General features: G+C 41.3%; 1 protein-coding gene across 8 annotated transcripts in view; it reads right to left on the bottom strand.

Annotated features, from left to right (window-relative positions):
• ASB7 (ankyrin repeat and SOCS box containing 7) overlaps nucleotides 1-16126 on the bottom strand; it is a 30705-nt gene extending 14579 nt beyond the window's left edge. For 2 of the 8 annotated variants that reach the window (XR_003535028.1, XR_003535029.1), the window contains exons 1-3: nucleotides 15667-16125; nucleotides 10206-10304; nucleotides 6347-6607 (exon numbers count right to left, since the gene is read on the bottom strand). Coding sequence is in view for 6 of the 8 variants with exons in the window: in XM_027688491.1 (XP_027544292.1) it covers nucleotides 6347-6557 (211 nt within the window). In the remaining 2 variants the exon portion in view is untranslated. Of the gene's footprint in view, nucleotides 1-6346; nucleotides 6608-7325; nucleotides 7402-10205; nucleotides 10305-11149; nucleotides 11294-15666 lie in introns of those variants that run through there. The other 6 variants (XM_027688491.1, XM_027688490.1, XM_027688488.1 and 3 more) reach the window with 6 other exon arrangements.
• Between the last annotated feature and the right edge of the window lie 267 nt (nucleotides 16127-16393).

The raw sequence follows: 16393 nt of genomic DNA, 5'->3' as shown, positions 1-16393 counted from the left end.
GACAAAAAGAAAGAAAAGAAGAAGAGAAAAATAAAAGAAAAAGGAAAAAGGAGAGGAGAGAAGAAAAGAAAGGAGTGTGAAAAAGATTTAAGCAGAAGTGATTCAAATTGTTTGTGCTAGAAAAAACAGTCTTTCATGAAATAAAGGTTACAAGAACACGAGGCAGAACTCTTTGCTTTTCCCTCTTTTTAGGTATAGCATGACAGGATTTTTTTGTTCTATTTTTAAGACAAAGTTAAAATTTTACTTAATATTATTTACACACACACAAAAAAAAGACTTTTTCTTTCATATTCATATGCTTCCGTTTCACAAATACTTTTCCACATCTTCCTCGCAACTCTTAGGCTAATTACTCAAATCTCCCTGTCCATCCAGTTTTCCTCCAGCTCCACAATATTACATTTCTTTCTCAATATTCAGCTTTTTTATTTTCCCCTGTGTTGCTTCCTTGGTCTTAAAAAGAAGCATGTGTAGAAACATCTGCTGTCCCAAATTGCGGATGTTTTGTGGTCTGGCAGCACTGTATTGTTTTTAGGGTGTAATGCTGTATTAGGTAAAATGTTTCTCTGTGGTCTGCAGGATTTCCAAAGCATGTAGGATATATGTTATTTTAGATTATCTTGATAAAGCCTGTTTTTGGAGATGATGAATCTGTTCAGAATTTGTTCTGAATATATAGTTTCACAAAAATTTAAGATTTTTTTTTTTTACAAGAATGTAAGCACCCACTTCTGAAAGGTGTGCACATCAGTGCAGAACACAGGTAATTACACAGACTTATTTCCCCTTAACACAGCACAAAAACTCAGAGTGATTTACGATTTTAAAAATTAAAATAAATCAATTTACTTAATTTCCTCAAGACACCCAAACTTGTACAGCAAGTAACTAATTAATTACCCAAGGCAAGCTGCCATTTCTCAGCCCAGAGAACAAGCCAGGCTGGGAGGTTTCTCCTTCCACCATCTGTAGATGCTGCTCTTGGAAGTTTGAACACCTTCCCAATCTGAGTTAGATACCATCTGCACAAGATACCAGCAGACCTGCTCTAAGATCACAACACAATATTAACTGCAAGCTACCTTAGTCTGAACACACCTGAACACACAAAGGTGCTAACACAAAACAGGAATAAGCTTCCCAACCTACTGTGATCATACCCAGATAACGCAGAGATAGACATCACACCAAAATAAAAAAGCTGGCAAGAACCAGTTGAAAATACAGCTGCAAAGGTGATCAGGCAACTTCAAGGATATTTTTAAATGTAAAGTGAAGTCTGAGGGGAAGAAAACAAACAAACAAACAAACAAAAAAAATCCAACATAAATACTAATACAGCCTGACCACAGAGAGAAATAAGATGTGAGAACTGCCTCTAGTGTATAGAATAGGAATAAACACAGAAATAGCAAGAGGTAGATTAAGGAAAGTTTAGTCTTTCGCTGGTGACAGCTTTCCTAGTCTTCTGTGACAAGTTTGAGGGCTCTGTAAAGTCACACCAACCTGGGCTGAAGCAATGGATGCTGGGCAGGAAAATGCAGTCAGGGAATGAACAGGTGGTTCCTGACCTGCCCCCTGATGGTGTCCAAAGTACAGCAAAGAATCAGCACAACCCACACACTCACTAAAGACAAGGATACTATTTCAAAGTGATGCATGCTGCTCCAAGGGTCTCTCTCTTCACACTGCTCAGACCATCCTACATTATCTTCTGAGTGGTGATAAATAAAGTGGGCAGCATGAGCACGAGGGTTAAGGTGCAGAGGGGTAACATGTTCTGAGAATTAGGGAGGAAGATGGACATAAAGGAAAGGACACAGCAGCAGCCAGGGCCCTTTTCCACCAAAAAAGAAGTTTTTTAATAGAAATAATATTCATCTTGTGCCTCCTTGCTCCCGTGCAACACAGGGTATGCAAGTCAATCATTTCTACCCCAAATGCAGGACACTGCCCCAAGTTTAGTCAATGCCATTTCCAAATTCAAGCAGATATGCCCCAACTTTTGTGTGTGCATGAAGACGCATTTTTATACTACTTGTACTCCAAGCCAAACAATCCCCTTGTAACATAAAGATGCCCTTTACCTATTGTTTTAAGCACTTTGCATGCCTTCCCTACTCCCAGAATGTCACTGGTTTTGACAGCTAAAAGTGAACAAACCACTGAGAAGTGTCTCAGCAAGGACAGGGAAAAAAAGCCTCTCAGTTGGGCAACCAGGCAACACAAACAACCTTCCAAAAACAAACCCGTTTGAAAAACCTCGGGAAAAAATACTGTAATTCCCATTATGATTACGGACTTCTAGTGAGCCAACAGTGCCAGTCTGCCCCGGGATCAGGGAAAGGATTTGAACAAGCTCAAAACGGCTGTTGCTGTTCCATCAATGTCCTGCTGCCACCTGCTGGAAAACTTTCGAACTTCACAAGTTTGGACCTGGCATTAAGTTGCACACAAACTCCATCCTTTCAGATCCTGTCTTAGTAAAAATAACACCACAACGCTGATGTTGACTGAAAAACCCGGGATGTTGTGGGGGGTTTTGCTGGGTTTTTTAAAAGGTACCATGTTGTAAAGTAACTCTCTCCCCCTGGAACACAAGCAAGGTAAAAATTAATTGGGAATGACTCTCATCTTACTTTTTAGAATCTGCAGAGGGGTAAAAAAAATTACCTGGAATGAGTATATTTAGCTGAAAAGGGATTAAGCCAGCATTTGCCAGCATATCTTGTCTCCACCACAACTGTCAAACAATTATTTCCTTCCAAGCTTCCCATTTATTTGAGGAGAGCAGAATCTAAAACTGTATTTGGTCACTTCTAAAGTTCTTAAATATCAGACATAATACAATGGCAGAAACCTTGAACTGCTTACCAAGGGTACCAATTACTGCAATAAAGCTCTCTTGAGATGGAAAATTTGCAACACTGGATGATACTCCGATTATTTTATTTCATGTTAAAGTCAGGCACCTAAACTAGTAACTTAAACTCTACTGTTAATGAAATTCTTTTCCAATACTATAATCTAGAGGATATATAGTTTCCTAAACAAGAGTCTAATATTTTACAGTTTCAATTCCCAGCTTGGTGGGACGGTTTCCCCTCTTTCTTGACATCTTCCTGAGGTCACTCTATCCCAGTCTAATTTGGGAAGCCAAGAAAGCAAAGCTCTGGCTTCATAGACTACTTTGTATTATTTCAAGCTTATTTCCCCCAACTAAGGCTTAATTCTGACCACAAGGTTTAGAAACATGGCTACATGTAGCTTCTGTTTCAAATTTCCTGAGGTAACTGATATAAAAGATGTCCGGGAAAGCATTACTGCTCAGAGACAGAAACACTTGAGGAGCTTAAGGGGGTGAGCATTTGGTGTTCTCTAGATCCTCCCAGATTCTGCTTGACCTCACTAAAATTTAGATATCTTGAAGCCAAGACTAAAAATAAATAAAAAGGGCTCTTAGGCTACTTCTTTCTTTTACTCTTCAATTTCCAGGAGCTTTAGTGGATCTTTTCTTCACTTTAATATGAGTAACCAGGAACTGTCCTGCTCAGTTTGTATTGGGAAGACATCATCAAGAGACAGCTCACTGCACACTTCAAAGACTTTAGCTTATTGCAACATTAATAGTAGTGGTTGGGAATAAATAAAACATATTTGTTTTCCAGTGTTTGTCTCTATATGTCAAACTGAAAATTAAAAAATTACACTAAAGGGGAAAAAGGCTTGTTATACAAAAATCCAAGATTACTAAAAATTGTGCTCCCTACTTTTGTGTTGCTCTCCTGTTGAGCTCTGTGGCTCCAGATTGTTTCTATGGATGGGAAGAGCTGGCTTCATGGAATCTTCACTTTATTCCAATGAGACAAATACACTAAGGAAGTCAAATTCACTATTTTTCATAAGAACTAAGTTTTTCCACGGTTATGATGAACTTTCTCCATGTTATCCGTTGCTGAAGAATATTTACAATCTGACCTATCACCTCTGTATCTAGTTGATATTTCTGCTGGCTTCATCCTTTAGTCTGGACTGTTTTTTTCAGCATTTTCCCCATCTATTTGTGTCTCTTTGCTCAGGAGATAATAAAAAGCTTCCTCCTGTTCCACCACCTCCACTCAAATCAGCCAATCTGATGCACAGCACTGTCCTCTGGCTCTTTTCTTTGCTGCTGAGCAGTGATGGAAGAGAAGAGTAAAAGCAAAAGCAGGAGGCAGCCAGGTCACGACTCCCATAAGAATCCACCTTTTAATTCCAGGTCAGTGACCAGATTCCTTCTCAGCCTTTATTACCCAAACTCCATCTCCATCCCACTCCCATGCAAGGCTGTGTTTGTAACAATTTTCCAGCACCTCAGATCTGAGGCACAGCAACAACGTAGAGTGGTTTTCACAGTCCTGCCCTGTGAAAATATTCCCAGTTCTGCTAAGCTTCACCATCCCTTTGGACATCCATAACTACCACTTCTTTCCCACTAGCACCTCAATTCCCCCTTTCTTCCAGAACTCCACACACTCCCCCTCAATATCTATTTATTACCAATACACAGTCAGTTCAATACTCTCTTTACCATAAGATTCACACCAGAAAATTACTTTTTCCTTCACCCCAATATCTTTTTGGCAAGGGATTAAGCACCAACAGCAAAATAATCCACTTCAGAGGGAGAAAAGTAGAGGCCATGTGAGGAATGGTAGACACAAACCTCTCACTAATGAGGCTGGTGTGATTAACTCAGCTTGCAAGAGTCAACTCACTCACTGCTTATTAACTCATTTGTGACATGATTATGTTTTAAATACTCATTATTTTTATGCCTCTGTTTTGAGGGAAACCAAGGCAAGGCACAAAGCAGTGCCAATTTTCAGAAGTGAGGCTCAGCTACAGGAAAGCTGCTGTAGATGACTAACCCTCACACTATTTGTTACTCAACTTTCTCATCCTGGTGATTCAACTCTGTGCTGCTTCAGGACAAGGGTGTTTCATTACAGGCAGTTTTCATGAGGCATCAGATTCAGCTGGTGCTTCATGTAGGAGAGAGTAACAACAAAAATAACAACAAAACACTGCATCAGCAGCTATGTAACATCGACACCCATAAAATGAAAATACGTAGGAATATAGAAGGGTTTTTCTAATCATCTTTAAATGTACAGCTAGAAAGTTAAAAGCAAGATATCTGACTTACAGCCTTAAATTTCTGAATTATCAAACTGAAGGCTTGAGATTATCCACATATATTACAGTTAAAAAGTAGAATTTTTCCCCCCTTTCCAATAAGGACATGAGGGTTTGCCCCTTCTATGTGGTTACAACCTGTAGTAGGTATATCCACAGGGTCCAGTTGCTCAGGCTGTATTTCACCACTGCTCTTAAGCAACAAACCACTAGTTGTGCCACTACCACAGCCTATTAATGCTCCATTCCATTTTCAGGGTGATCCAAGCAGCTGACAAACACTGTGACAGAAAAAGGGGCCCATATGGCCTCAGATACACAAAGAATCAGAGATAATTTCAGTTTCCTTGGGACTGAAAACATCTCCGTTCAGAATTCACTGGGTAAGAACAGTGCTGAGCTGGAGGATGCAGAATGTGGAGAATATCTACTGATTTGTACTCTTCCTCTCCAGTATCACATTCAAAGACTAAAACGATCCATTTCTAAAACTTTAGGCAGCCCTGTAAGATGATAATAAGAAATTCTGACTGTACCACCTGAGGGATAAAAATCATCACCCACATGAGTATCACTTAAACCAATAAAACTCCATGAGTTCTGGAAATAAAGCTTCTATATGGATGGATGCAGATCTGTAAACTCATCTGGATGAGCTGGCACCAAAGTCCTTGCACAGAGCACTGTTTCTATGAAGTTTAGTAGGCTCTGTTAAAAAGCATAGGGAAACTTTGTCTTTAGTGCAACTTGCTAACTTGCTTTGGAATTCTGAAACAAACCTCCCTAAGACTTCATTTCAAGGACCTGCCTTCTTCTAAAAATACCCCCTACCAGAGAAGAAAAGCTTGGAGGGAGTGCTGTGAGCGCATTTAATTTTATAATGAGCCTTTCTGCCCTATTTTCATAACGCTTATTCATTCCTTTAACAATTCCCAGGCAATTCTAGAGAGGTGTGGGGAAAAAAGGCAAGGTATTAAGATATAAAGCTAATCTATGGCTTCATTCAGAGTGTGCATTAGAAGTAAACAGAGATGAATCACTACTGCAAAGAACAAAATAATTACCAGTAGTCTGGTATCTCGTCAGTGCTGGGAAGTCCTACGGTGAAAACTAGGATGGAAAGCAGTGAGTTGGACATGAAGATTTTTCTCCCTGGGCAACTCACCTCCATGTTCGAGGAAAACACGGACACATCTCTCCTTCCCTCTTGCCGCAGAGAAATGAAGCAAAGTCCAGCCGTTGGCATCCCGACCGTTGGGAGAATATCCCTGCTCCAGCATCTTGCGCACGGTGTGGACATCGCCGGCGGCCACCGCAGCCTGGATCTGCAACTCTTCCTGTAGCTCAGGGTTCCTCCGGCAGTGATGGTGTAACATCCTAGCTGGATCTGGCTTCTACAGGAGCCTCATGAGGGCACACTGGTCACCTTGGAGCAATAGGAAGCATGAAGAAATTAGGACTGGGACAAGGAAAGAGGTATCGAGGAAATAAGTCAGGGCTGTGCCCAGCTCTGGGCCCCTCAGTTCAGGAAGGACATGGAGGGGCTGAAGCGTGTTCAAAGAAGGGCAACGGAGCTGGTGAAGGGACTGGAGCACAAGTGCTGTGAGGAGCAGCTGAGGGAGCTGGGGGGGCTCAGCCTGGATAAGAGAAGGCTCAGGGGAGACCTCCTAACTCCACAACTCCCTGACAGGAGGGTGTTCCCAGATGGGGATCAGGCTCTTCTCCCAGGCAACCAGCAGTGGGACAAGAGGGCACAGCCTTAAACTGCACCAGGGGAGGTTTAGGTTGGACATCAGGACTAAATTCTTCACAGATCATTCTTCACAGCCCATTGGAATGGGCTGCCCAGGGAGCTGGTGGTGTCCACCATCCCTGGAGGTGTTTAAGGACAGACTGGATGTGGCATCAGTGCCATGGTCTGGGTGACAAAGGTGCTGTTGGGTCAAAGGTTGGACTTGATGATCTCAGAGGTCTTTTCCAACCCAGCTGATTCTGTGATTCTGTAATAAAATGCAATGTTAAGAATTCTCTCTGTATTCTGACCAAAGTCACGTCACACACGGGGTAAAACTCAAACAATCTGTTATTAGGAAATCACAGTACATGGGTCACATCACTGAACTGCAAAAGAAAAGGACACTTACACATTATAAATAGTCAACATTTTCTTCAGAAATGACAGCATTTCACAGTGAAAGCACCTACAATAACAAAAAGCACCTGCAATAACAAAATGACAAATCTCCACAACTTAACAATCATATAAAAATCACAACATTTGTGTCACTAACTCTACAGATACTGGTTGAATGGATGATTCAAACTGTTGCATGAAACAGCACTCCACTGCTACAGCAACTGAACTAGGATAATCTTTATTTTTCTAGAAATGCATTCCCTCCAAGATTCAGTGAAAATAATTTTATCTTACTAATATAATCCTGTGACCTACTGCACGTGAATATTAGTAACACTGATGTTCGGACTGAAAACTTTAATTTTATTTTTTTCCTTTCCACCCTTTTTTTTTTTTAATTAGAGTCTACAGTCTGTATTCTGGCTTGTGCACTTCTGACTTGGTATATGAAGACTGCAAAGAACTTCTACATTGCAAAAATCAAACACAAAGATAATAATATATGAGACCTGAAAACACCTAAGTGCAGTTACTACAGCCCTGTCAAACATCATGAGAACAGGTACCAGAACTATTCAATTTATAATTACCTTGACACAGAGCATGAGAGCTGGGCCAAAAGGTTATCTAAAATAGCCATTGTGAAAGAGCCTAGAAACAAGGACACATTGGGAAAGAGGGAAGGACTATATTCCATGCTCTGAAAAGTCCCCATCTGCAGTTCTACTTGGGGACAAGAAAAAAAACAGGTATTTAGGGATTCTTCCACAGTACACAAAGTGTTTACATTTTCACATACATTGTGTACTATATCCCATAGTCCTAGAATGGAAAGGAATATAAGAAGAAAGAATAAAAGCAAGGTATGGGAAAGGCAATGTTGAGCAATAGGAGATTCAGAGAATATTCAAGACCTGTTGCAATGGATATTAACACAGAACTAGAAGATTAAAAAGAAGAATGTATTTAAACTCCTGCAAAGTTAATCAAGATTAAACTACAAAGAAAAGTTCTAAAGACAAAACTTAAAATTTCCGATAAGCTTGGTGTATTAGGATGTCAATCTATACCATCACCTAAACCTTCCTTTACATAAATATCCTAAGGATTTCCAGATCCTCGTGATCCACAGGTCACTCAAAAACATTGCAATCAACTCCCCATATCCCACTGGGCACTTGTTTTCCTGGGATCCAGATATCCACACAGACAAGAGAAAAGTGAAGACATCAATCACTGCCATCTCTGCAGATAAAGACACAGCTCTGGATTTGCTCTTCTATAACCCTGCCGTGCCCACAGCAGAGAAGTTATTTATCTACTTTTTGGAGAGATATAAACTCATAATTAACAGGTAGCTCCAGTGACCCTACTTACACTGCAAATATGGAAATGACACACAGCAAATGCCTGTCTTTGACATTTATAAATGCTCCAACTTACCATGTATGGCAACAATCACTACTTTGGCACAGGGTTATTAAAGAAGACTTTTCAGCTCCATATGTTATACATGGCTCAGGAACTGGCTTTGTTTTGTTTTACAGTGTGAACTTCATTATCTGAGACTGGAAGGAAAGGGGATTTACAAAGCAGCAACTGCTAACTCACCAGGTCAGCTTTTGCAGCATATTCCAAAAATCAAACTTGGTTAATCTGATGGCAATGGAAGTATTTCTATTGACTCTAATAAGCTTTTGCTAAGCTCTTTTCTAAACTCCAATTAGCACTTCAGGACATGCTCACCTACAGGACAGGGAGCTTGCGTTCATTCTGCACCACACCACTAACACTGTTAATGAAATTCCAGCTAGAAGAATCAGATCTTTCTTTGGATTTGCAGGTGAAAACTGACTGTCTAGTCTAACTGATAGTAAGTCATGGGAAAGCCTTAAAAAATAATAATTCAGACTGTGTCCCTTTAGCCCTGATTTCAGATTATCTACAATATCTAGTTTTTCTCAAACTGAGAATATCTGCTCAAAAGTTAACATAGACAAACTTTCTGCTGCCATTTTTTACAGTCCTCTCTTGTAAAGGACTAATACTTACAAGACCTCATGTGATCCTGAAAATCAAGGTCAGAACAGTTGGACAAAATGCTACGGAAGGAGGTAGGATGACTAAAGAAACGAAGTGAAATGGGATTTCTCATTTAAGGGGGCAGCAGTATCCCCCCTGCAACTCTCCATGAAGACAGTTGGTTAAGAAAAAGCAAAGCTCTCTCTCTCACACTTCTCAGCTGGTGGGTATATTTGTAATGCAGTATTATAAAAAATTGGCATTGGCCCCATATGTTGCATGTGACTGGCAGAGCTTATTCAAATTAGCTGGTACTAAAGTACATAAGTACTAAAACACACAAAACAGAAGACAAAGTCAGGCAGCTCCTTTTATCACTTGCACAGTTTCTGTAAATACCCACTCTTCCATCTCACCCCTATGGCAAGCAATGAAATTCAAATTACAAGAATCCTTAACCATAACATTAAAGGTTTCAGGATTGTTTTAGGTACACACTAGCTTTGAAAACATTTTCACTTCTGCTCCATAGATCATTTAAAAATCCTGTTTGCAAATCCCCATTTAAGACATCAATCTTTGGGGAAGGGAAGGAGGACTAGTGGAAGTAGCCCTTTGGCATTTAATATTTAATGTTTTGCAACTGTAATCAATCTCACTCAGAACACAGCATGCATTTGGGTTGTTACACATTGGCTTTCTGCGTGGAAGTTGAAAAAAACTAAATGAAGCACAGGGGGGAAGAATGTACTTATATATTCTTGGTTATAATGATTGTACAGTGCCACGAAAATGGAGGACAACAACAGTTACTTAATTGATTTTGCAAGTACAACAGGATAAATTCAATGTGGTCCTGAATTACCTTATCAGATGTTGTTACTCTTTGATGGATGTCCCACTCTTCATTGTCTTCACTGTTCATAATCTTCTGTGCCCATGTGTGTCAAACAACCTGCTACCCCTTAAAAAAATGATATTTCTTATTAGTTGCAAAGAATAAAAGCGAGAGTTTCATTTTGCACTCATGCTAAAATGCCACATTTTAATGCAGTTATGTCAGAAAAGACCCTGAAGTGTGTTTTCTTCCATTATCAAGGAGTCCTCCAGAGGTCGGGGTAGGGAGACTTTGCTTCTGCCACATGAGGAAAAGGCTGCAGAGAATATTTTTAGGGAGTCAAGAGAAACGAGAGATGGGCTTCCTCTCTGGAGCAAACCTTGAAGGAATGGTCTAAACTATTCAGTAAGGATTACATGTATCTGCTCCTGGATGGAACAAGAATGGATGCAAAGGTTACAGTGGGTATTTCTGCCTGACTGCTCAACCTCTCCCTGTGGGAGTCAGATGCCAGGAAAAACATTCAGGATCCACTTAGTTCTTCCCAAACCATTTTTGCAGTATTTTTGTTTGGTTTTGAGGGATTTTAGTTGTTTTGTTGGGGTTTATTGGGGTTTTTTTTAAAGGTTTTGATTTTTTTCTTTTAAATCTCCACCCCATCTCTGCTTCCCTATCCAAAGAATAAAACCTGAGCACACAGAGCATTGACTCCTGTCCTTCAGCTGGATTTTGGTGCCAGCAGCCAGTGTCCTCTCCCCCATGTGAGAGCTCAAGCTGACACCAGCTGTGTTTCATGAACAGCTAAAGACACCTTCACCATACAAGCAAAATGCCACCACCTCAAAAATCTTAACCCTTTTCTTCATATATAAAAACTATCCTTTTAGTATCAAGGTTTCCCCAACAGCAGTTACGATCCCTACCCAGATTCCTCCGTCAGACTAACCCTCCTTATCCTCCTTCCTTGTCACCTGCACTTAACAGGATCAGTCCCAGATCATTTCTCACAGCCTGGACTCAAGTGTTATTTCATTAATTCTTTGTACACCTCTCTCTGACCTTTCGTTTCCTTTGGCTGCAGCCTTTAGTGACAGGCCCCTTGTCCTGCGTGAGCACTGCAATATAACAAACAATAAACCCATTTAACACTTGATTGTACAGCAGATCACACAAACCCAACTGTGACTCCTTTCTCCTGCAACCAGAACAGTTACGTGAATTGTGCAGCTTTTAGCTTTAGTTAAAATTTCTGCCACTTAATGCAACATGAAATGGTGCTTTCCTGACGATGGCTCAAAGAGGAGGATGAAAAAAAAGCTCTTTTCATCCCTCTTATGCACATTTTCCAAGAGCTTTGCTTCCCAAGATAAAGCAATACAAGGTCTTCAGATATGCTCCCAGCCCTGCACAAAACTGCACTGCCATGACCTAATTTGATCACATTTCTAGCCTTGGTTTTTTTGCATAGATGATCAGTCGTTCACCTTTTTTTTTCTTCTAAATTTTTGCATGATTTTCACTTTAAAACCCACACATTTTTTATTAGCTGATGCAAATTAGAATTGCACTGACTTCACAGACTACAGACAAGGTAACAGATTGCTCCACTAAAAAAGTAACAAGCTTTTTCCCCCCAAAGGAAAATTAGCTGCATATGGCAAGAGTAAGATCTGCAACTTTAATAAAAAGAAGTCATATTTAGTAAAAGTAAAGCTCTCTCACTCAATGACTAAACAAAGTTTGCTTAAAATACTAATAATTATAGTAGAAGCAGCACTAAATAAAAATAAGACAAACATCTTCATTATCTATTGATAATCTCTCATGTTGTCAAAGAGATCTTAGACTTTTCTACATCAATGTGTCACTTCTTTAAAGTCACTGCAAACATCATGTGGAAAATTTATTCCAACATATGTATGTACTTACTTTAAAGAAAGTTAAAGGTTGCTACCAAAAGCAAGACCTTAAAATGCAGCATTTTGCTCATTGAGATGCCCTGACAGATAGACCTGACTCCTAAATCCTGAGATCACACACCCAAGAGCTGAATAAGGACCATAATTTCCTGATGTCAGTCTAACTCTGTACAACAAGGAAAGTGCACCATTACAAAGGACATTTAGTATCTGGCATAGACCTAATCAGTGTAGATCTGAGTTGCCTGTGGTTGAAGCATTCCAAGACATTTAAATCAAATAAATAAAAGGAAAAAGAAAGCCCTGTGGAATAAGGATAATCACATCAGCCTTCATTAGTCTCACAACTCACTTCTCCCACCCATTTCAAAACTTGAACAAGCTGAATGTGTTCTCACTCAAAAGGCATTTTAAAAATGGTCGATATATGTTTGACAAAGAACCTAAACACACCCTTCACCTTCATCTGTCACTCAGCCTCCTATACCAGGAGCTCTTTGGACAAGAGAATAAGGCAAACAATTGTGTTATTATCTGCATTCTCATATCACAATCATGAAGTTTGCAAATAACATGTGAAATATTAAAATTTCCCAGAGCCTTACAACCCTGAATATATTTTCTATTAGATGTTCCAAGCTACACCCCAGACAGACAACAAGCGAGGTATCTGAGTGGCTGAGATGAAAATCACCAAGCAACACATGGGAATTGCTGGGTCTGACAGCAATGAGTTAACAGTGCATGAATCCAAAACATCACAGAGGAACTGCTACTTCAAAGGCAAGAAGCCTTCACTCTTCACAAGCTGTCATTAAAAGTTACACATTTCTCCTCAGAGCTCCTGTGATGCCATCTCGGAGCTTGGACACACTAAATTTAAAATAACCAAAAGAGTTAAATCTGCAAGTCCCCCACCAGCTTCAGGTGTTTGCAGCCCCGTGGATGGTGGTGTTACATACTAATAAGCAGCTGTTGTGTTTTCTGCAGGTGGGTGTAACCGAAGCACAGAGGTGTCGTTTTACCAGTGATTATCCATTTCACAGGCAGGTTGGGAGGTCTGACTTCTGGGCCTGATGGAGAACCAGAGAAATTGCCCAGCTCACGTACCTTCAGGACTGCAAACCTGAAGGAAAGCTCACCTTCAGAAAGCACACCAGCTGTTAACCATCCTCACCCATACACTGGCAAGCTTAAACAGGAGCAGAGCCCACTGAGTAAAATCCTGCAATTCCTTCCAAATCCAGGACCTCAATGTTAATGCTAAAGCAAGGCCTTAGGGATCTTTTTCAGGAGATAATGCTGCATGGGGTTCACACACCCAGAGCCTCCTCCCTGCACTGACAAACTGCAGGGAGCTTGGAGATCCTCCTGTAGCAAGCAAAAAACCACAAATTCTCCTCCAACTTACAGTGGTGCTGCTATTAAGTTTTAAACTGTAGAAGTCAGATGAAAGCTTAGCCTTAAAAATAATAATTTGTATTAAGTGCTAATGACTAAGATTTAGGTATTTTACCATGACTTTCTATCATTAAAGAACCCAAACACAGTATTGCAAAGAACAGAGGTAGGAACCAATGGCCAGTTCAAACCACATCAAAGCAGTCACTTCAGCACTAATACTCAAAGCATGGCTGATGAACAAACTGAGCGCTGCTTATAGAGTTTGTGTCATGCAATGTTCTCTGTATTTGATATGTATTTCTATTTAATACAGCCTAGAAGAATACAAGTGGACAAAATCTGTGGGATGTCTGAAGTGGACAAAGCAAGATTTTCACTGGGATAATATCATTCTGTAAGCACTGCTGGTACAATGGAAAACTGTCTCTCAAACAGCACGTTTCCTTTAAGGGTTTAGAACTCACAATAAGGCAAAACAAAACCAAAATGAGCCTACAGCCTGAAGACTAAAACTTTCTCTATACTTGCAATGTATATTGCAGTACCCAGAGATCAAGAGCAGGACTTCAGCACAACATCAAACTCTGAGCCTTGTTTCGACCATGTGCAAATTTCTGCCAGAAGTTAATTCCCTGATTCCTATGAACTCAGTGCCAGTCTCTGCATCTGAATCAGACTTTGCTGCACTGGCATTTCACATCAGGAAGGAGCTTCCAGAATCAAATGAAAACTTACACGTCCTTTTGTGAATAAATCCCAAAGATCTCATGACTTCTCGGCACCCTGTTGGAGAAGCTCCAGCCCTGACATGAGATGCACTGGATGGTTGTGAAGAGGGAGTTACAATAAACCAAATTCAGATGAAACAGCAGTGCCATAAATACAGTGGTGAGTTCATACTGATGCACATCTGTCCCACCTATTAGCACAAAAATCCCTCCTGCAACCACACTGGGCATGTCCATGTGTTCCACTATTACTTGTGGGTTTGTGGTGTGTTATCAAAATAACATGCAGTATTTCTTCTCTGTACTTTCAAAATGCCAGAATTTTTTGCACTTGTGTTACAGAGGGATTTTCTATTTAATCCTTGACATGTAGCAGCTACTTTTTGTCATATGCTAAAGACATCTCCACTGGAAAAATGATCCAGCCTTGACCAAGACTGTTGGCAACAGGTCCTGCTCCTTCCCCTGCAGCTAAAGCTCAAAAATAGCTGTTTGCCAACAATGACCAACGTTTTGGTACAGTCAGTGATATCTCTGAAAACACCACAAAGACCAGAGGGACCCACACAGAGGGTGTATTTACCAAAACAACCAACTCACCTACATGTGAAACAGATTAGAACGGATTCAAGGCAGACTCTGCATTAAGAGAACGCTCAGAAACTCCACCATTTGAAGCTCACAACAGCAGAATGCAGCAAAAGGCTGACTGACATCACTCACCCCCCCACTCTCTCTCCTAGAACCCATCTCCTCATCTCACCACGTAAAACACTCAATTCTCCCAAAGAAGGCCCTCCCCCTGAAACAGAACCTTCCTCCTACCAGCAGCATTGGTTTGGATGACTCCTTCCATCATTTCCCTTAAGCACCTAACAGCATTATCTCCTCCTGTGATCTCAGCCCAAAAAAGTAACGACTTGTAAACAAGCACCACCCAATTAAATGAATTTCAATTCCTGTAGCTCCGTTACAACACACACAAAAGTGACCCAGGCAGGAGTTGGGTCTGACTAAACCAACAGAACGCAATGACCCAGCCCAAAAAAGACTTTAGAATCAAAGCAGAAGCAAATCCAGTGTTGAACCCATAAATCTGTGAAAAGGCTTTAAGAAAAGACCCTCAACAACATAGAGCGAAGTAATTTTAAGTGACATTACCGAGATGGAGTCACAACAAAAACATTAAGTAGAAATTCATAATCAAAATAACGTTTGCAGATTAATTTTAGAAAATTATGAAGTGTTACCAGAGGAACTGTGCTTCAAATGGGCTTCAGAGCTTTCAAACTTTGAAAGGTCAACAGCAAGTAGGTTTTAAGAGAACAAAGAAACCTAATGCTACCTATTGAAATCCATAAAAACACAACAAGAGGCCCCAATCCCAGCCAAACCATGTGTCTAGGGATGACTCTGAGAGTCTAAATGAATCATCACCTTTCTGGAGTTTTTTTTTGAGTGCTGTTTTCCCTCTTCTGTCTTATTTCATTCTTTGGAGTCACAATTTTTAATTCTCCTTTAAGGCAGCTTAAACCTAAAAAAAAAATAAAAGTAGAGCTGAGCCACGCAATTACGTAAAAGAGAGGAATGAAGAACAGAAATGGTCAATACAAAAGCAATAGGAAGAGCCTTCAAAAATTTGGAAGGGAAACGGGTTATCCATCAAAAATCGGGATGTCTCCTGGAGAAGGAGGGCACTCCCCCGGGATATGCGAAGGAGTTGGAGGGATAACAACGGCAGGAGCTGCCCTGTCAAGGCAGCTCCTGCGGGGAATGGAAGTACCGACAAGTGCCGGAGAATGGGACAGGAAGTAACGCAGAAAGCCGAGCTGCTGGGAAACCGAACCACCGCGGTGCTCGCCGGAGTTCACGCTCCGGGAGCCGCCACCGCTCGCACACGACACACAAACACACACACACAAAAACCCGGCCGAGCGCAGCCCCCAAGGCCCCGCGGCCGCCGCCGCACCGGGGGCTGGGTACGGGGACCCCCCTCCGCGGGCAGCCCCGGGGGCGGCCCGGAGCGCGGCGGGGGGGGGGGCTCGCAGGGGCGGCGGGGCGGCCGCGCAGCCCCCCCACGGGGAGGGCGGCCCCTCGGAGCGGGCACGGGGGCTGCCCGCTGCGGGCGAGGGGAGGCCATGGGGTCGCGCCCCCCCACCCCCCC

The sequence above is a fragment of the Neopelma chrysocephalum genome, unplaced genomic scaffold (assembly GCF_003984885.1).
Source record: "Neopelma chrysocephalum unplaced genomic scaffold, ASM398488v2 Primary Assembly neopelma1_75, whole genome shotgun sequence".
NCBI classification, from domain to species: domain Eukaryota; kingdom Metazoa; phylum Chordata; class Aves; order Passeriformes; family Pipridae; genus Neopelma; species Neopelma chrysocephalum.
The sequence above is the reverse complement of the archived record's forward strand: the minus strand, read 5'-3'. Positions and strand labels throughout refer to the sequence as shown.